The sequence below is a fragment of the Acanthochromis polyacanthus genome, chromosome 17 (genome assembly GCF_021347895.1).
Source record: "Acanthochromis polyacanthus isolate Apoly-LR-REF ecotype Palm Island chromosome 17, KAUST_Apoly_ChrSc, whole genome shotgun sequence".
NCBI lineage: Eukaryota > Metazoa > Chordata > Actinopteri > Pomacentridae > Acanthochromis > Acanthochromis polyacanthus.
The window spans coordinates 37029266-37050906 of record NC_067129.1 but is presented as its reverse complement, the minus strand read 5'-3'; the positions used below and the strand labels follow the sequence as shown (position 1 = coordinate 37050906).

Genomic DNA, 21641 nt, shown 5'->3' with positions numbered 1-21641 from the left:
TGTCCTTGGAGCCCTTCTGTCAGTTGAAGTACGGCCTTCATTGCCTGGTTGACTTCCTGGAAACTACCACAGGGTTTTCCCATGTAAATCTGCATCCTCCAGGCATATGAGGTTGCCATATCACAGGTGACCCACATTTTAACGCTGTACTTGTAAGTGACCTCCCAATGCTTGCTGGGCATTTATTGGCGAAATCCACAGCAACCTTTGAATGCAACAAGCTGCTCATCGACACACACAGGAGAGGATGTGTCCTCATCTTTAGGAGAGGATATCCCCTCATCTTCAGGACAGGATGTGTCCTCATCTTCAGGAGAGGATGCGTCCTCATTGTGGGTAGAAGGTGTCTCTTCAAGTGCAGAGGATTTCTCCCCATCTTTGCTCTCCAATCACACCACAGAGTCATGTGCTTGAAGCAGTGAATATTACCTTCTTGCCATCTTGCGAGGGCTGCACAGAGGTATAGTGGTTGGCACTTTCGCCTTGCAGCAAGAAGATCCCCAGTTCAAATCCCGGCCTGGGTCTGGGATCTATCTGCATGGAGTTTGCATGTTCTCCCTGCGCATGCGTGGGTTTTCTCCGGGTACTCCGGCTTCCTCCCACAGTCCAAAAGTATGCTGAGGTTAACTGATTACTGTAAATTGTCCGTAGGTGTGAATGTGAGTGTGATTGTTTGTCTGTATATGTAGCCCTGCGACAGACTGGCGACCTGTCCAGGGTGTCCCCTGCCTTCGCCCAAGTCAGCTGGGATAGGCTCCAGTACCCCCTGCGACCCTAGTGAGGATAAAGCGGTGTATAGAGAATGGATGGATGGATGGATGCCATCTTGCCAGAGGAGAAATGATCTGGGAGCTGTTAGGCTAGTCTAGCATTAGCACTGACAGTATCTGCATGAAGTCCAGGACAGATTTATAAACAATGTCAGAGTTTGTTTTCGTTTCCTGCAGCTGCATCTTTGACCTCTGCAAGGTGTCCTGTGATGGTTTTTTTGGGGGGGAAAGTAGATATTTGAGTGTGTAAGGGCTATTGTGTAGTTGTGTGTGCCATTTTCTATGAAAAGAACGAAGTTACAGGTGCTTTCAACATGTACATCAAAGTCACATTTGTCTGGGACACTCAACGCTCAATAACCTGTATCAACAGAAATTCACTGCAAGCTGGATCTAAGATGCAACAATTGATTTCTCTCGCTTTCAAATACATTTTTGTGCTGCAATTTCATACACAGACACAATTTTCATTATCTGACATCCTTAAGATCACACCTATGTCAAAATTATGTAATTCATTTACTCCATTGGAGGGCAGTAAGCCATCAAATGCCCCCTATTGGAAACAAAGAATATTACATGAAATTGTTCCTTTGGCCAAAAATAGACAAATGACACAATCTGGTAGAAAACATTAAAAATTACAATTTTGAAGTGTTGAGTTAGGAATTAAATCAATTTTACCTAACTTGTATGATTTACTACTGGGAATAACAAGGAATGAAAAAATGTAGTTTGAATGGATTTCAACTGACCAAAAATGGCGACGATAGAGCCAAGTGAAACAACTGTAAGAGTATAGTATATTTTTGATATATTTAAAGAGCCGAAGTTGAAAATTAAAAGATCTGATAAGAATCCAGGCCCTAGGGAAATTTCATTCCATTTGCATTAACACAGGTGAAATGGTCAAAAAAAAGAAAGCGAAGTGGACACAAATGGCCACCATAGAGACCACAGGGTTAAGCACATTTTACACCACACACATATCTGATTTGCTAATGTAGCCGCAAGAGGACACAAGCCAGTGTCGGGCTTGGGACTGTGCCGGTCCCAAGCCCGGATAAATACAGAGGGTTGTGTCAGGAAGGGCATCCAACTTAAAACTTTGGCCAAATCAAACATGCGAATCAAATGTATGACTTCCATACCGGATCGGTCGAGGCCCGTGTTTGTGCTTCATATTTACATGGAAATATTAATTTCGTATTAAGGTTTACATGGACCGCTACGCGAAGAGCCAAGCGTGCACAGAATGACCGGGATTAACTATAGCGGAATTAAACGTTTACAGGAATAGAACGTACACAGGACTTAGTTTATTCTGAATTAACTTCGGAATAAACCAGGTAGTTTATTCGGAATTAAGTTTATTCAGAATTAACTTTTTAATTCAGAATTAAGTGTTTACAAGGAGATTTTAAAGCGGAAATAACTTTAATTCCGAATTAAAGAGGGATTAAATGTCTCATGTAAACGTGGCCATAATGTGTTAAGAAATCACCAGTGGTATTGTTTAAATGTAGTAAGGTGCAATGAAAAATTTTGGCTGCACCTAAATGAAGCAAGGCACACTAGTTTAATCGATGCAAAAGTTAGTCTAGGACCCCAACATTTTCAGAATTCATCCATCCATCCATTCTCTACACACCGCTTTATCCTCACTAGGGTCGCGGGGGGTGCTGGAGCCTATCCCAGCTGACTCGGGTGAAGGCAGGGGACACCCTGGACAGGTCGCCAGTCTGTCGCAGGGCTACATATACAGACGAACAATCACGCTCACATTCACATTCACACCTACGGGCAATTTAGAGTAATCAATTAACCTCAGCATATTTTTGGACTGTGGGAGGAAGCCGGAGTGCCCGGAGAAAACCCAAGCATGCAACATGCAAACGCCATGCAGAAAGATCCCAGGCTGGGATTTGAACTGGGGACCTTCTTGCTGCAAGGCGAAAGTGGTAACCACTACTCCACAGTGCAGCCCTATTAAAATTTTTATGCTAAAATCAATACTTTAAAATACACACTATGAGCCGTAGCGATTACTGTAGCCCCTAATACAGTATATCCCCTGAAATAACCCCATGAGACCCATGCCAGGTGTATTAAACAGGCAGTCCTCCCACAGTGCAGATAAAGACTGTGATCTACGACGCCAATCATTTTCATTCCAGCCAGCAGCCAATGCAGCAAGCTACAGATCTATCACTAGCAGTAGTGCCTGCTTTACATTCAGTTTTCTTAATTATTGTTCTGGACTGCTGACAACATGACCTCAATAGCGCTATCTCAATCTCCCTCATTTATCTCTACTCACCAGTGTGACAGGCAGCAGGATGGTGAGCAGGGCGATGTGATGCAGCACCAGCAGGAACTCTCTGCGGACGAAGGAGTTTACAGTCCTCAATGAATGCTGCTTGTAGTCCTCATGCCCTTTGACACGGAAGCGGTAGTAGTGACTGAGGTACATGGCGAAGATGTCGTACGTCATGTAGGGGACACCGTACCAGATGACAAAGTAGGTGGCCAGCCAGTGCCTGAGGGAAAAAAAAACCAAAATATATAGTAATGCTCTATATCCACCAGAGTTTTTCCTGACATAGATGACATAATGGCACCATGCAAACAGGCAAACTAGCAACAAAATGATAAGAATTTAGGAAAAAAAGTCTATTTTTTAACCTGCATTGTTAAGTGGAGTTTCAATAACTTTACATGTAACACTCTGAACCCCAGCCCTGCGACAGACTGGTGACCTGTCCAGGGTGTCCCCTGCCTTCGCCCGAGTCAGCTGGGATAGGCTCCAGCACCCCCCGCAACCTTAGTGAGGATAAAGCGGTGTATACAGGGCTGTACGCTTAGCTTTTTCACTAGGAGCACAGGTGCTCCTCAATGAAAAAATTTAGGAGCACAGAAAAACATTTCGGAGCACTATGAATTTTCACGATGAATCGCACAATTTTATTATTAACATTCACACAACAAGCCAAGCAGTAGGCTCAGTTATTTAGCACAGAGAACATCCCTGTCCCACATCTTTTTGTATTCAAGTCGCCTGGCACGCTTGGCTGAGTTCATCCAGTGGTCCACAGCAGGACTTGGATCAAAGTCCTCAAGACATGGCCCCTCCAAGCTGATCCTAATGAGGTCTTCGGTGGTGGTCAAATAAATGGATGTAGTTCAAACAATGACATTGCACAAACAAAGCTTCTCCCACAAAATATATTATCATCCCTCACCAGTGTCAGATACATCAGCTTCATTGGTCCTCAGGACTTTGTGAACTAATAAACCGATGTATTTTTTACAGATGGACATCTATACTACATCCGTCACAAGGAAACACCAAAGCCCATGTTTAGAGTGTGTGTGTGTGTGTGTGTGTGTGTGTGTGTGTATTTTGTTAATAGTTTGCAAAGAATTATGTTTGATTTTGTTCTCATAAAAGGCGGTGTACATATGTATGTGTATTTTGTAATTAGTTTGTAAAGAATTATTGATTTTGTTCTCACAAAAGAAAACAAAACTTTCACCAATATGGCTTCCTTTCATTTGGAGTGTGATTGGTCTACTGACTTCTTTCTTTTGTCATATTTTCCATTATCACTCAGATGGCATTGTGTTACATTTTTCCAATTTCCAAGCAAAAAACTCGGTGGAAGCTACCATGTACACAAGACCTTATACAACAGCAGCAGAGGTACAGATGTTGTAGCTGAGAAAGTTTGGAGGTTGCCACTTCTTTGCCAAAATAATAGGGGAGTCATATTTTGTTAAGTGGCCCAACAAAATCTGACTGCAGATTTTATTTCATATCATACAATCTGCACAGTTAACTCAACCTGCATATTTCTGTTAAAGTCCTAGTTTTGAAATAGTCTCTCTGTTCTTAATCTGCCATACTGTGATCTGTTCTTACAGACTGTAATTTACTAGGATTTTTTTTTTAAAAAAAACTTGTTGTAATTTGGTGTTGTGGCTGTTGTAGCAAATAATTTCCCAGGTGTGGGATAAAGAATTTCAATTCTATTATATTGTTAACTGGCCCAATAAAAATAACAACAATTACAAATAACTTTATACTTAAGAACTATACTTATATTAAAGATTTTATACATAAATACCAGACATATTTTGATGCCATATCTTGCATTTGTAGGGGAGTCTGATTATAGGTGCGGCATGCATAGATTGGGTTAACTGATGACAGTTTTAGTTATTAGTTAAGTTATTACTTTATGGTATTTAAACTGTTTCACATGCTTAATTTAGTGTCATTTGCATTATTATAATTTAGACAGACACAATATTTTGTTATTTCAAGTTAATGTGTTCATAAAAGCTAAAGACAAAAATAGGAGCCTGTCGCTTTAAGAAAGTGCGGCGATCTGTGTGATGCTCGGTACTGTGTGGGGGAGACGGCCTGAGAGTCGAGAGGAGCTCACGGTTTTTCTGACCATGCCGTGTTGTAGCTTGCCGATGTGAAAAAAAAAGTTGTTGAAGAAGGTGTAGGCCAGGGGTCGGCAACCCGCGGCTCCGGAGCCGCATGCGGCTCTTTTATCCCTCTGTTGTGGCTCCCTGTAACTTTGGAAAATACATTGTTCTGCCTTTCAATGCATTTTAATATAGAGAATTTTATTGTGAAATTACCGCTCTTACTTTGACGTGTCACTCCACCGGATGTGCTGTGTCTGTGACATGAGAGCGCAAAGCTGATGCAGAGAGACAACACGGAGCTTCTGATTCCCACACGTTTCATGCCTTTTTAAAATTTTACTCCTGGAGAAGCAACGCCTGTAGTTTCACATCGTTTTGTACTCAAGAATGGTAAGCCTGTATATTAAAGCTCCACTCCAAGAAAGACACGTCTTGTCTTTGAGTCAAAAGTACTCATGATAGGGTAATATACGTTACTCGCAAGAACACGGCTCGATGTCACATCCAGGCAGCAGGTCAGAGAGTCAGAGGAGTGTCGTCTTGGAAAATAGGGCAGCGACTTACCGGAGAAAAGTTATTAGCTTAAAATAAATAGATAAATAGATTTTACAAGTTAAATAGACATTCGCAAAATATTGATTTCCAGATATGAGGTCCAGGAGCAAAAATGACATTAACCAAGTAAGATAAATATTAGTGGAAGGACACAATTAAAAAATGAATCTATCTAATTAGAGGCTTTGTAATTAAGTAATCACGACTGATTAACAAGGGCATAGAGGTTAAAAACAAAAAACAAAAAAAAAGCGATATATGCAGTGTTGTCTTCATTTTAAACGCCAAAAGGATTTTGCGGCTCCCGGTGTTATCTTTTCTGTGGGAAACGGGTCGAAATGGCTCTTTGAGTGTTAAAGGTTGCCGACCCTGGTGTGGGCTATGACTTTTAGTTCGATCCACTTTGTGTGGATTTATTTTAGGAGCAAATGCGAATGATAATGTTGACATCTGTACTCGCACGGGTGCTCCCTTTTTATTTTTTCTACTCGCACCGATCTATTTTTAGGCGCATATGCGAGTGAAACGCTGGCACTGTACAGCCCTGGTATAGAGAATGGATGGATGGACTCTGAACCCCAAAACCCACCAGAAGTTTTGAAAGGCAAGTTACTTTTGAAAAAAAATAAAATAAAAATGCCAAAAATGACACCATTCATCAAATCCAGAAACTGTAAAATCAGAAAATCGAACCATTCAGTTGACCATCTCAAAATTGGGATTTTTTATCAGAATCACTTTTTCTGACATGTCATATTTAAGAATGTGCCGAAAACGTAGATATGATCGAACCAGATTCTGTAAAGAACAAAAAAATTGTACTTCTCCGCAGCTACATGGTAAAAATTCTGAGTCGTATTCGGTGAACTGGGTTGCACTGCAGGCAGTGTCTACACAGGGTATATAGGCAACAATTACAGATTTTATTTTATTTTATTGCAATTAGTAAATTAGTATGTACAGTTCTCATTTTTTCAGTATCACCAGTGGGCACTTGGAAAAGTTGTACATGGTGATTCCAGTTTTTTTTTTAATGTTTGTAAAATTAAAATCAACAGTCCGTCGCTGTTCTGCCCATTTCCATGTTCCTGCCCTAAAGTTACATTTTCATGGTGAGGCTGAACCATGGAGCTATGCAGAGTCTTTTTTTATCAGTGAAAAGAACAGATTGTGGCTACCAGCTGTCAACTCTGTTTGAGAATCACATAGGTACAGGCAAGCTGAAGTTTAAAGGTGAAAAAAAAGTGCCAGAATAGACATTATCACAGTAGTCTCATCCTATAACTGATTAAGTCTTTAGTCTGAGGAAGAGGATACATCTGGCTATAGGTGAGACATATTTTGGCACCATTTTTTAATATATTTTTGTTCCAAAGGAAATACAGTGAACCTTCGCTATAACGTGGTTCACCTTTCACTGCTTCGCTGTTTCACAGATTTTTTTAGCGCAGTTTTTTTATGCTTTTTTTTAAACAGTGCATTGTGCTCTGCATCCTGATTGGCTAAGGGACTGACCAACGTGAACAGTCTCCGCGCCTCGTCTCCTCTGCCATACAGGCCAGCGCTGCCTGCTGTGGAGCGCTGGATCATTTCTCTCCTTGGTCTCCATGTAGTGAGACACCCTGAAAGACGGAGCCGACGGAGCAGCCTTATTCTTTCCCCCCGCCGTCAACCGGACAGTGGACGTGGTCCCCAGCCGTCTCTGGCCACCGCAGCCGCGTTCCCCAGGAGAAGAGCGCCGGCGCGAGCCTTCCCCACCCCCAACTGCTCCAGTTGATTCAGCTGGCCCGCTAGTACCGCCGTGGCGTCCACCTGGCTGCAGCTGCAGCGCTCCCCCAAGTGCAGTATTGTATAATATCTGTAAAAAATAAAGTTGACTACTTCACGGATTTCGCCTATCGCGGGTTCTTTTTGGAACGTAACCCCCGCGATAAACGAGGGTTCACTGTATTGTTTAGAAGACAATGAACTTTAATTAAATGTGACCGTGAAGTTTCTATTATATTTTCGTTATTTTACCTTATTGTTTTGTTTGTTATTACATGATTGTTTTATTTTGATCCTTTTTATATTTTCAGTATAAAGATAAAATATCAAAGTGCTACCACTTTGATATTCTGCCTAATGAAAAATGCCTTACAAATAAAATGTATTATAATTAGTCTCAAAAATGACTTTACTATTGATTAATCTTCAGTGTAACATTCTTTGCACTTACAAGTTATCTGATAAAAAAGGCAGTGTGCTCTTTCTTAATAATGAATAAAGTGTTCTCTTAGCATGACAACTATTTAGAACCGCAATACACATATTTTAAAAACGATGTCTTCAAAAATCATGAAAAACTACAAATTATTTTGTTGGCCAGAATCACATAGCCATAGTCATAATTTATCTGTCTTACACAAGGTACACTAGCCAGGTAGGCCATCTCATATTTAGCGCCTCTCAAGAGGTTTAAGCCAGCTCCAAAGTGAAATTACCCGCACCAAAATGATAAGAATTGAGAATAAATATAGCAATTCATTTTTTAGCCAGTTTTTGGAGCTGACATATCACTAAAAGAAGGATAACAGACATTTTTGTTTGTCAAATGGTCAGAAATAAATGAAATATATATATACAGATTTCTGTCAAATAAGGTAACCTGGACTCATTGCCTCCACTGTCCTTCGACTTTTAACCATTACTGTTATGTATTCTCCCTCCAAAGGCCCCTTGTGAGCCAGGAAAAACCCTGCAATACTCACTGACCACAAGGTGCTCCAGTCAATGGTAAACTAAATGACCTTTAGCGTCACTAAAAGTAAACACAAGAAGACACCCATTTAACCAATATGCCCTGCCTCTCTAACATGCAAAGCATATAAAGGCTTCAGGGCAGGCTTATGTAAGTACAGTATAATAAACAGCTTGGATGTCTGTAGCACTCTAATGAGCACCGATTACCATAATGGTTAATTATGTGGACGGAATGGAGTTAAGCTGTCAGGCAAAGCTGAGCTACTGACCTTTGACCTCTTACTGGCTTTTTTAGCTCTAAAGGTCAGCAGATGGAGATTAAGAGCAGTAAAGCACAACAGAGCACTAAAGACAGAACGAAGGCCACACCACTTGATGGTTTCATATATGTTGTGCTGCTGTTGTGCTTCTTGCTTGTGTTGTACGTCGCTTTGGACAAAAGCATCTGCTAAATGAAATTGAAGAATTATAGAATTGTATAGCACAAAATACACTGTTCTGATATCTAATGCAAAGAGAAACCCTCCTCCCTGTATAAATATAGTCTTCATACATGCCAACAAGCATCTTTCAAAACCGATCAGACTACTGTTTGAGCATTTTGGAGTACAGTCAAGTCTAGAGGAGCCACCATGAAATCACATGTTCCTTTGGCTACATAGTTTAGCATTAGCCTATTGCATTGTATTATAGCCACAGCTCTGCACATTGTGGTGACCCACCTGGAACAACTGCAGAGCTATGCCAGGATGCTCTTTGTGGATTACAGCTCGGCTTTCAACACAATCATACCAGACATCCTGATAAACAAACTGGACACCCTGGGCCTCCCCCCTCTCCCATGCACCTCGATTAAGGACTTTTTAACCAACAGACCCCAGTCTGTGAGACTTGGTTCCCACCTTTCCTCCACCTGTACACTGAGCATCGGTACACCACAGGGCTGCGTGCTGACCCCCTCCTGTACTGTCTCTACATCTATGACTGCAGACGGCCCACAGAAACAACTTCATAGTCAGATTTGCAGATGACACCACAGTGGTCGGTCTGATCTCAAAAGGTGATGAGACAGCCTACATAGAGGAGGTCCAGAAACTCACAACCTGGAGTTCAGAAAATAATCTGACGCTAAACACCTCACAGACAAATAAGATCATCATGGACATCAGGAGGAACAGAACCGACCCGCCCCTCCTTTACATCAACGGCGAGTGTGTGGAGAGAGTCCACACATTCAGGTTCCTGGGAGTCCAGATCTCCGATGATCTCTCCTGGACAGACAACATCATGGCTGTCATAAAGAAGGCTCAGCAGCAGCTACACTTCCTGAGAGTCCTCAGGAAGAACAACCTGGACTGGAAGCTGCTGCTTCTACCGCTCATCCATAGAGAGCCTGCTGACGTACTGTGTTTCCATCTGGTACGGGAGCTGCACCGAGGCAGACAGAGCGAGGCTTCAGAGGACAGTCAAAGCAGCACAGAGGATAGCTGGCTGTCCTCTCTCCTCCCTCATGGACATCTACTCCTCCCGCTGCCTCAGCAGAGCTCAGAACATTATCAAGGACAGTACCTGCATCTTTAAGATGTCCTTGCACTGAAAAGGATAAGCTCTGCAATCTTATTCTGAGTTAGTTTAGCGACTCTACTGCATAGTTCAAGATTAGACACGATTGAATTTCAATCAGTGCATGTTCCTCTGTGTACATATCACAGTCATGGTTCTTTAAAAAAAACAATTTATAGGGCTTTTTTAATCCATTTTTTTTAGTTAACTTAATAAAAAGTAAGAAACCAAATATCACTAGCAGATTTTAGGAGGCTTAGTCACTAAAAAAAATTTCAAAAATGGCTGCATCTGAAGCAACGAAGGCTAAATGCATTGACAGCTTGTGATTCAGTATTAGAGTTTTCATGGGTCTGACTCTGGAGCATGTGTCTGATAAGCTGCAGGCTGTGTGCACGTCACAGGACAGCAGAACTGAGCAGCGTTGTGGAGGAATTAAGCTTTGTGGGTGAAGGGGAGGGGTGGCAGAGATTACAGCTTGAAACTGGGACTGCCTGGGTCCAGCCACTGACTCAGTAGGATTAATACACGAGCGTTAGCCTAGCGTTACACTTTCCTAAACTGCACAGAGGAGGCTAAAGTTATGGCTAACATTAACTCACTGTCAGGTGGCTGATCTGGAGGCAGAGCTTGAATGAAAGCTAGCTGAATAAGGGAAGAGGGTCAAACCCTGGCTAACAAAAGGCATAAAACAAGACATAACTAAAAATTCCTACCATATTAGCTTGCTGGCATTACCTTCAGTAGCATTATAGTAATGTGGTATATTTGTTATAGCTTCTCCACTTACATTCAGGGCAGTCTAAAGTCTAGACTATCCCACTGTAGGTACACAAACAATCATTTGTTTGCTGCCCAGAGCCGAAGAACTTAATAAAGCTATACCATATTAAGATAAGGAACAAGACAATCAGCTTTTCCACCATTTTGTTTGAAGGACTTTTAACCCTTTACGCTTCAGTGCTACTAATTTGCATAGGAATTGCAAGAATGTCCGACGGCTGCAAACACGATTATACAAACACTATACACCGATGGAAAGCTTAGATTCTCATGAATCCGCCGGTATAAACCACTTTCAGATGTGATTACCACAACGGGTGAGAAAAACACATTTGTCTGACAAAAACAAATATTCATCCATCCGTTCTCTATACACGGCTTCACGCACACAGCGCGACTCACATTTCTGGGTTCATTATTACACACAGAAAAAAAGATTCCACAAAAAACGGCCATAATCCAACCTTTTACATCCAGACAACACAAGCCAGTAAACTATTTTGTCCAAAACATGTCCTGAAGTCTGTATAAAATCCACGAATCGGTCGTTTTCAAGGAAATGCACCTCGCGATGTGCGTCCAATATTCCCTGTATTTTTCATCATTTTTTTTATTTAAAAATAGAATATTAGCGATTTTTTGTACTGAAAACGGCTGGAATTGACTGAAGCTTAAAGGGTTAACAAGATGAGTCAAAATCCACGTATGTTTTTCTGTTTCAAAAGGTATTCAAAACAGAGTAACTTAATTGTTGGAAGTCTGATGGCACCACTGTACAAGTTTTGGGTCACCCAGAAAATTTCATGCTTTCCATGAAAACCAACCTGTCCTCCAATTCATACGACCGCATCGGTCGTTTGCACCGTGCACCGGAATACGACCTATGCGGTCGTATGAACGTTTGCGCCCCTACGGGGAAAACGAACACATTACGGGATTTAATTCGCGAAACGGCTTTTCCGTCGCAAAACGGCTTTTTTCTCACTTTCCCAACACGTTTTTAGGGTTATGGTTAAGGTTAGGGTTAGGGATAGGGACAGGGATAGTGTTAGATAAAAGTTTGTTCATGATGACGTTTCACCTGCGACTCCAGAGTGTCGATATTTACTCAACCGCCAGAGGTCGCATAGTCAAAACGTAACACTGGGTCGTAATACGGGCGTGTACAGACGACCTATGTGGTCGTTTTTGGTTTGAGGACAGGCTCATGAAAACTCACACTTTTATCCATGTGCTAACATAACTGCACATGGGTTTTCTAATCATCAATTAGCCTTTCAACACAATTAGCTAACACAATGTTAGACCACAGGAGTGAGAAATGGGCCTCTGTACCTTTATGTAGATATTTCATTAAAAATAAGCCATTTCCAGCTAGAATAGTCATTTACCACATTAACAGTATTTCTGATTAATGTAATGTTATCTTCATTTTTTTAAAAACTACTTTTCTTTGCAAAATAAGGACATTTCTAAGTGACCCCAAACTTTTGAACGGTAGCATATGTTCAAGTTGGTAGGTCAAAGTGCGTAGATTATACTACCAGGGGATGTCCCCGAGGGTTCAGATGCACTTTAGAAATTGCTTTCAAGCTGTTTTTAAATGCAAAAATTTGCAGAAAGTTTTAGGGTGTGCATATTAAAACTTCTTTCAGTGGAGTATTCTTTAATGTCGCCATCATTGTGTCACGGCCTCAGCCTAAGCCCATTATGTACAGTTTGTCTCCGGTCTGTGAGGCTCTCTGCAGCTGCTGACCAGAGTGCAGCTGCAGGAGACGCACACCTGCAGCTCATCACACGATCTGCCTCTGCTATATAGACCGGCTTTGCACAGCAGATGTTGTCTGATCATTCCTGCCCGTTGTCTCTGTGTAGCAACCACAATGAAACCCTGTACTCTCAGAACAGCTTGCCTTTTTTCCAGGAGTCCTCCGGATAGAAGACCTGGACCCCCTGAAAAGCCTCTAGAGACAGGACTTCAAACCCATCCTCCATATAGAGGACATGGACCCCCAACTGCTCCGGTCGACCTGGCTGCTCCCTGAAAAGGACCCGGCGAAATCTTTGGCTACCACAGCTGCACTCTGCTAGATGCCTTGAGCGCCGGTGCGTGCTCCCTTGACTGTCGCCTCCCGGTAGCCTGCCTTCCTCCCTCCTTCACCCATAGTGAGTTTTGGGCCTTAGTAGCAAGTTTAGTTGGCATTAATAGTTAGTTTTGTGTTTGTATTGTGAATAAAGACCTGTTAAATTCCAGTCTGCCTGCCGTCTGCTTTGTGTGTCCTTCACACTTGGGATCAAATCCCCCCTGTACCGTAACATATTTATGTAAAAGTGGCTATTAGGGCTGCAACTAACGATGAATCGATGAATCGTCTGAGCACAATACGTCATCAAAAGCAGAAATCATCGTCTGAGCGGAGCGCGTAACATGGACGGACATGGACGGACATCCACGTTGCATTGTACATATATTACACATGCACGATACAGCGAGGATGTCCGTGCTGGATGTCTACACTGCATTGTAAATGTGGATGTCCACGCTGTATCATGCATATATAATATATGCATACACTATACATGCACAATGCAGCGCGGACGTCCGTCCTTGTTCGCGTTCCACTCGGATGGTGATTTCTGTTGCACTGTGTGGTCATTTCCACTTTTGAGGACATATCGTGCTCAGACAATTAATCGATTCATCGTTAGTTGCAGCCCTAGTCGCTAAATAAGTAAAAATAACAAATCTCCATTGTGCTTTTACCCACATGCATCTATAAATGGAATTACATCCGGTATTTGTTGCTGTTTTGGTGCGTTTGGAATCAATTCTGTGGTTGAAGCTGTCACGTCCTATGATGGAAACAGAAAGGCTAACAAACAGGGATGTGATCAGCAAGATGTGTGCGGTGGCGGCAGCAGCGGCGCAGCGACTTCCAATCGCTGGGCCGTTTACAATCGTCGTTAACAAGCTATCATTAACGTCATTACCATCTCGCGGGAGTATCAGCGACAATAAAGTGTTCAAACTTCAAATGAAATCGGCGGAAATCGGCGGATCCGCGGAAAATTCCCGTCCCTGGACTCTACACTTCATGGTGATTCGATTACAGTACTGTACATGACTGCTCTCACTGAGTGGCAGCTAGCATTCAGCGCGGTGGATATTAGCAGCCATTCGATATTACAACTCGCCGACCATAAACATACCTCACCCCCCAAAAAAATTTTCTCCTCGAATTTAGACAATTCACAAGAATGACCCTGGCAATGATAAAATCTGCGGAATTCCGCGGATCTGCGGAAAATTCTCATCCCTGAACAAAGGACCCTTCATGATAAATATTGTTGTTGTTATCACTAATAACCACTGTTTTATTGAGGATTGAAAACATAGTCTTACCTGTCATTAATGACGTTTCCCCGGCATGACGACACAACAATGACTCCTGCTGTGGTTGCCATGGCAGCATGGATGGAGGACACCAGTCTGAAAAAGAGACCAAAAAAAGATTTAGAGAGAGAAGCATAATATATGGATTTATTCACAAATATCATGCTGGATGACCACAGTATCTACTACAAAATGCATGGATTCCTATATTGTTTTTGTAAGCCACTATAGTCAGGTCAAAAAGTCAGCCAAGGTTGGAAAAAAGAAGAAGTAACTGGATCCATACAGACATTTATTATCCCCACAGGAAGCATTGGAATCATTTTGCCTAAATGAGGTTGCCGTTTTGTAGTTTTGACTTCAGTATCTTGACAGCTACTGGATGAATTGCCATGAAATTTTATGAACACATGGTGTCTCTGTCAGGATGAATTCTAAAAACTTTGAAGAACCATTCAGTTTTCATCTATTGCCAACAAATTGTCCAATTCTTTGGTTTATGACCAAAGAATTCTCCTCAGTTGTACTGTTTGGTACTAATCAACAAATGTAATGTTGCCTATAATGCATCTTATAGGTGAATGCCATTTTCGCAATCAAGATTAAATATTTTTTGACCTCTACATAATTGATGCACAAAGAGGAAAAAATCATAGCTGTATCCAGGCTTGTTTTGTTACTTTTCAATGACCAACAAATGCTCTACAAGAGACATGCAGTTTACCTAACTGTAGGAACAGAAAAGTAAAAGAAGGCAATACAAGTATGTTTAGAGTTTTAGAATGGTTTAAACTAGGGATGTGTGCGACTAGTAGTTTAAGCGTTTAACCGCCTACTCATTTATTAAACGTTTAGTATTTTACTAGTCGGTTAAACGCTGCATTAAGCATCATGCACCTTGTTCTTCGTGCCTCTGCCTCAGCTTCTTTGTAAACAGGCTGAGCAGCCAGGGAGAGAATTGCTCCTCCTCCCCTCCCCTCACACGCACACGTAGCAGGGGGCAGGGCCACACAGTTTGGGGAAGAAAGTTTGGAAAGGTAAAGTGGGAAGATGGCGACGCTCCTGTGTAAGAGAATCAGCACCGTTTGACAGTATTTTGACGCAGCAGATGACAACAAGGTCGCCTGTCGGCTGTGTAAGCAGAAACCAGTGTTGCCAACTTGGCAACTTTCTCGCTAAATCTAGCGACATTCCAAAGCGTCCTAGCGACTTTTTTTGTCAAAAGCGACTAGCGACAAATCTAGCGACTTTTTCTGCCATTTTGGAGACTCTGACAGGAAAACTCGGATCATTCTGCAGTTACTGTTTTCAACAAGCAGCAGGTGCTGCTGTGAGCTCCTCCCCGTCTCAAAGCACAGGCTGTCAATCCAGTAACCCCGCAGCAGCCCCAGTGTCTGATCACTCCGCGGCCAGACGGCAGATGAATCGCGCACACGCAAAGTCACTACAGATCCCATCCAGATATAAATGAAAATGTTTCTTTACTGTCATTACGTGGCTTTATAGACTAGTCGACTAGCCACACATAAAATTTGAGACTAGTCGGTGGGGAAATTAGTCGAAATTCCCATCCCTAGTTTAAACCCATTAAAAGTAGAGAATTTATATTAATAAACACTTTACTGTGCAGGCTGCAATTGTGGAGAATAACAAAAAATGCAGAAGCTGAGGCTGACCATCCTTATCTGAGTATGTTCTTTCTTTTTCGAGTCATTGATCGGGCATTCTGAGTTCCAAGTTGACCCTGAATGCAGCCTCAACATGCTACCATATTAAAGCACAGCTAAGCCTTGCAGAGCTGTTAGCATGGCTAATTACTCTTAGTCTTGCTATAATCTGCACTGGTTTGATCACAATTGGACTACTATAAATACCCAAAGTTTACAGATGAATATGCTGAAACATGTTACCCAGATAGCAAACTATGGGTGAATCAATGTTGAATCTATGTTGAGACCTAACGTAGAAATTATACAGAAAGCGCAAGGTTGATAAAATGTTGAGTCAACGTTTGCTTACATAGATTACATGTTTGCAAATATAGATTCAACATTAATTAAACATTGACCTGTCAAACATTTTAATTAAACCAAAATACAATGTAGATTCAATGGCATCTTTTAAACACAAACTTCAATGTTGACAAAATGTTGTTGAATCAATGTTGATCCAACCATCAATCTTCAACCGTAACCAAAATTCAACCTTCTTAACCTTAATTCAACATTGATTTAACATCTTTTGCTATCTGGGTAAAGTGTGATTTATGGTTGAAAAGCAAACGTTGACTCAACATTTTATCAACCTTGTGCTTTCTGTATAATTTCTACATTAGGTCTCAACATAGATTCAACATTGATTCACCCATAGTTTGCTATCTGGGTAGGGATCAAGGCTGTTTTTAATTGATGTGTATTGGCAAGAACCAAAGGCTGATCCTTTGTTTACGTCAGCTGTCATGCATGTGTTGTAATTTGAATAATTCACTTCATATATGCAGCAATACCAGGTATTATAACCAATCTACAATACGTGAAGTACTGTAATCTATGAAATCTAGGAAAATAGTATAGGAAGGTACTAAACATGAAATGATTCTGATCAAAACGGGGGCAAAAAAAAATATTGACTTTTCTTGATTTGTCATTAACCTCAGAAAACTGTTTTCTGTGGTGCCGTGAGACTTACGATTGGATCCAAATGCTATTTACTCGAATCAGATCTGTGTGGTCCAGTTACATCTGCAAATTTTGTGATGCACAGAAGCCACACAAAGAAAATGAGGTTATCTTCTCACATCTAATATTCTTTGAAAGGCAGAACATTTGGTAAACGTGACATATTAATGGATCACAATAAATAATAGTTGATTTGCTGGGCTATCCAAGCAATTGAAACCTCTGATAAATGTAGGTCAAGCCTTAATAAAGTGTCCCTTCAGGTGAGCTACTCAGGCAGTCAGACCTACAAGTCCAGTGTACCATCATGGGATTAGCAGTGCTTGGCCTCAACTTTCCTCATCTATAAACAGACCTGTGACATAGGAGAACTTGGTTCATCTCTATTTGAAGTGTCACTGTGTGGTGGCGTAAGGCATACATGACATTCATAGGCCTCACACTTATCCCCAGAGTGTACTCACAACTCGTGACCTTCTGAGATGTTTTATAGTACCGGTACATTGAATATAAGATAAGATAAGATAATCCTTTATTGATCCCCAGAGGGGAAATTCAGGTATTGCAGCAGCACAGGGCAAGTACAAGGATACGAGGGTAACACAGGGCAAGTACAAGGATACAAGGGCAATTACACATAGTTTTAGGACAAACCAAGGGTGACATATAATAAACAAAACAAACGGGGAAACAATAAACTGACCAGTAGCAGCACACAGTGTGAGTAGACAACTGAGCTATGCAGTGCAGTGAGGTAAAGTGACAGTGATATTAAAGTGACAGTGTGAAGGGTAACAAGAGTTAAATACAGTAATCAGCAGGAGTTATGTACAGTAATTACAGGGGGGGTCAGTGCAGTGATGTACTGTGGCCTCCGCTGCTGTTTAAGAGTCTGATGGCGGTGGGCACAAAGGAGCGCCTGAAGCGCTCAGTTCTGCTTCTGGGTGGGATGATGCGCTGGCTGAATAGGCTGCCCATGTCCCACAGCTCCTCGTGGAGAGGGTGAGAGGAGTTGTCCAGGATTGCCCTGATTTTGTCCATGATCCTCCTCTCTGCCACGGTCTCCAGGTTGTCCAATTGAAGGCCCACAACAGAACGGGCCTTCTTCATCAGTCTTGATGCCACCCCACCAGCACACCACGGCAAAGAAGAGCGCGTTGGCCACTACAGACTGGTAGAAAGTATTCAGGAGCCTGCTGCAGACGCCAAACGACCCGAGTCTCCTCAGGAAGAACAACCTGCTCTGTCCCTTCCTGAAGAGGGCGTCCGTGTTGTGGGACCAGTCCAGTTTATTGTTGATGTGGACCCCAAGGTACCTATATGAGTACACCCTCTCCACTTCCTCCCCCTGGATGATGATGGGGGCAGGGGACCTCCTGCTCCTCCGGTAGTCCACAACCACCTCCTTGGTTTTGCTGATGTTGAGTTATAATATGTACAATAAATGCATTTTGAGTGATGAAACACTCACTGATGTTCTGTGACTGCACCAAGACGTGATGAATGTTCAGTTCACAGTCACAGACATGCTGATTTTCCTCTATTGCAGGGGTCGGCAACCCGCGGCTCCGGAGCCGCATGCGGCTCTTTCAGCCCTCTGTTGTGGCTCCCTTTAACTTTGGAAAATAAATTGTTCTGCCTTTCAGGCGCGTTTCAATGCATTTTAATATAGAGAGCTTTATTGTGAAATTACCGCTCTTATTTTGACGTGTCACTCCACCGGATGTGCTGCTGCGGTTTTCCCCTGTGACACAAGAGCGCAAAATTGATGCAGAGAAACAACACGGAGCTTCCGATTCACACACGTTTCATGCCTTGTTTTTTGTTTTACTCCTGGGGAAGCAACACCTGTAGTTTCACATCCTTTTGTACTCAAGAATGGCAAGCCTGTATATTAAAGCTGCACTCCAAGAAAGACATGTCTTGTCTTTGAGTCAAAAGTACTCATGATAGGGTAATACACGTTACTCCAGATCGCCATCTCTCAATTGTACAGAGTCCTTCAAAAAAATCCTGGATCCAGAAGGTGATCCGGATCACCTCCAAAATCTAATCGAATGTTACTTTTGCTCTTCCGGACATTCTGTAAAAATTTGGTGAAAATCCGTCCATGACTTTTTGAGTTATGCCGTTAACAGACAAACAGACAAACAAACTCCGATGATTACATATACCTCCTGGTGGAGGTAAAAATGAATCTATCTAATTAGAGGCTTTGTAATTAATTAACCACGACTGATTAAATTAACAAGGGCATAAAGGTAAAAAAGCCATATATGCAGTGTTGTCTTCATTTTAAATGCCAAAAGGATTTTGCGGCTCCCGGTGTTTTCTTTTCTGTGGGAAACAGGTCGAAATGGCTCTTTGAGTGTTAAAGGTTGCCGACTCCTGCTCTAATGGCTCAACAGAGTTATTTTTTGTTTGTCCAAATTAAAACAGGACGTTGGATTATATCACCAATTTGTTCAAACCATGAATGACTGCTTCTGCTCGGACAAGCTCTCTCTTTGGCTGCTCTCCAGCTTGGCAGCATTGACAGTAAACTGCTTTGAAATCAGAAAACATGTAATTTATTCCCCGGCACTCACTGCAACCATAATAGACAGTCGTCCCTTTAAAACACCATTTTGTTCAGGAATGAGTTTCCCTGTGGGTCTGGTTTACATCATTACCCACAGCAATGAATCAAGACAAACACAGGTTATTTCGTGAAACTGTAAGTGGGACAATTACTCAGCCCTTGTTCATAATGGATGAGACTTGTGTGGGCTAAAAAGGAGATTCAATTCTGATTTTCACATTTCTTGTAATTTGGATGCCTTGTAGAGGATTAATACTACACTAGGAAAGTCCTGTGCTGAGGTTTATCAAATTATTTTTTCACCAGAAATGAAAGACGTGCAGAAACACTCAGCATTTCCTTCTTTCATGCTGTGCTAACTAAAAACAGGATTATGAGAGGAATCATGGGGTTCAAAGGTCTGATTACGTCAAAAAGTCAGAAATACAATCGTGTTTAGTACTTATTTACTGAGACTGCACTGCAAGCAGTGGGCTTATATGTTCCGCTTGTTCATGTCTCAAGAGCTACGGATCAAACTGCCAAGGGTTTTTTTTTGTCATCAGATATTCACTGTCTTATGTAAGGTTCAACAATATGACCAAAATATTTACAATGACATCTTTTTAGATGGATGGATGGATGGATGGATGGATGGATGGATGGATGGATGCATGGATATTTTATTAATCCCAAGGGAAATTAAGTAATCCCGCTGGATTTTATTGATTGTTATCTGAAAACACATCCAATACAGACAGATGATGAAAATAATCATTTGATGCATCCAGATCTGTCAGTATGCTGTGTGCAAGACCAACACTTTTGTGTTCTGGAGTCCATGGATCCACACTTCCACTAGGCCTACTCCTAAATGGATCCAGGGAAAACCTGTATATCCAATCAGAAAAAGACCTCAATATAATTACACCGGAATCAAAGTGAAGTCAACTTAGACAGAAACAAAGTAGCGAGCAAACTTAATTAACAAACAAGCAGCTTAAGTTGAATAGATCAGCAAATGTCATTTTTCTTGCGCTTCACAGTTCACCCAGATGCAATGGATTGCAAACTCACAGATACAATTCCATCACAGTTTTGGAGTCTTGGATCAGTTTTGAAAAAGTGAAATAAGATAAAATAAAATAGAAACAAATATTGCCATAGTTGTTACTATCACTGGTAAACATGCTTCATTCAGATGAACAACTACAACTGTTTTGTGTCTTCTCACTGCAACTCTGTATTGAGATTTGAGGAACTATTTCTCATCAGGGTGAAAACTGTTTTCAGCACCGTTTGTTGGAAAGTTTAGAGGGAGGATTACACAAAAACTACCAGGCTGACCTTCATGAACCTTGGGGGGAGGATAGAGCATGGCAAGTTTAATTATGGTTTATGGCTTTGCATTCTCACAGCGCCCTTCTAGTTATTGTATAAATAACAGCACCCATAAAATTAGATTTCGCGCTATCATGGTTAAATTTAACAACTAATCCACGGATCCCATGAGTGCTGAACCATGGATGGATATTCATATGAATTAACTTCACTCGTACAGTTCATGCTCTGTCTCAAATTATACTTTTTACCCCTGTGATCATGATGATGATGACTAGTCCCCATGGATGTACTTTGGTATCACACAGACAACCACACTGCCCTAAATGCTCATAAACACAACAAGAAGACCGACATCTGATTAGAATGAATATCATTTGGACCCAGTCTGCCTCATGCTCCAGGTCAGGTCTCGACTAATAGGAACCGAGACTAGTCTTACAAGGTCAGAAGACTGCTTTCTTTCTTTTTTAATGGTGTGTTGCAAATGGCAAGACTGGGAAACAATGAGAGTATTTACGTGCTTTCCTGTTTGAACCTGCTGTCACTTCACACCAATCTCTACGGGGGAATGCAGCCATGACACCGGCATTGGCAAGACCTCGCAGTCCACGTGACCGTCAAGTACAAAACTACAGGGCCTGAGCTTGAAAAAGACTAACTGGCCTCTCTCTATCCCACTTTACCCCGTGACAGATTCAATCCCAGAACACACACACATTTCCCCCCCATGCCTTGCTGCCTTGTAGGGCTGTATGGTCGCATACTGTCACAAGATCCAGATTTTACACAGTCAATTCATTGTGTGTCCGCCA

General features: G+C 41.8%; 2 protein-coding genes across 3 annotated transcripts in view; one reads left to right on the top strand and one right to left on the bottom strand.

The window, feature by feature from the left end:
• Positions 1-21641, top strand: part of LOC110970730 (CLOCK-interacting pacemaker-like) — a 611892-nt gene that overhangs the window by 427036 nt on the left and 163215 nt on the right. Inside the window, exon 5 of one of the 2 annotated variants that reach the window (XR_007937139.1) lies at positions 652-695. The exons of the other annotated variant lie outside the window; for it this stretch is intronic. The gene's annotated coding sequence lies outside the window, so the exon portion shown is untranslated. Of the gene's footprint in view, positions 1-651; positions 696-21641 lie in introns of those variants that run through there. 2 annotated transcript variants of the gene reach the window in all.
• Positions 1-21641, bottom strand: part of tlcd3a (TLC domain containing 3A) — a 103788-nt gene that overhangs the window by 75352 nt on the left and 6795 nt on the right. The window contains exons 2-3 of the mRNA XM_051937698.1: positions 14257-14343; positions 3091-3310 (exon numbers count right to left, since the gene is read on the bottom strand). Of these exons, the coding sequence (XP_051793658.1) occupies positions 3091-3310; positions 14257-14343 (307 nt within the window). The remainder of the gene's footprint in view (positions 1-3090; positions 3311-14256; positions 14344-21641) is intronic.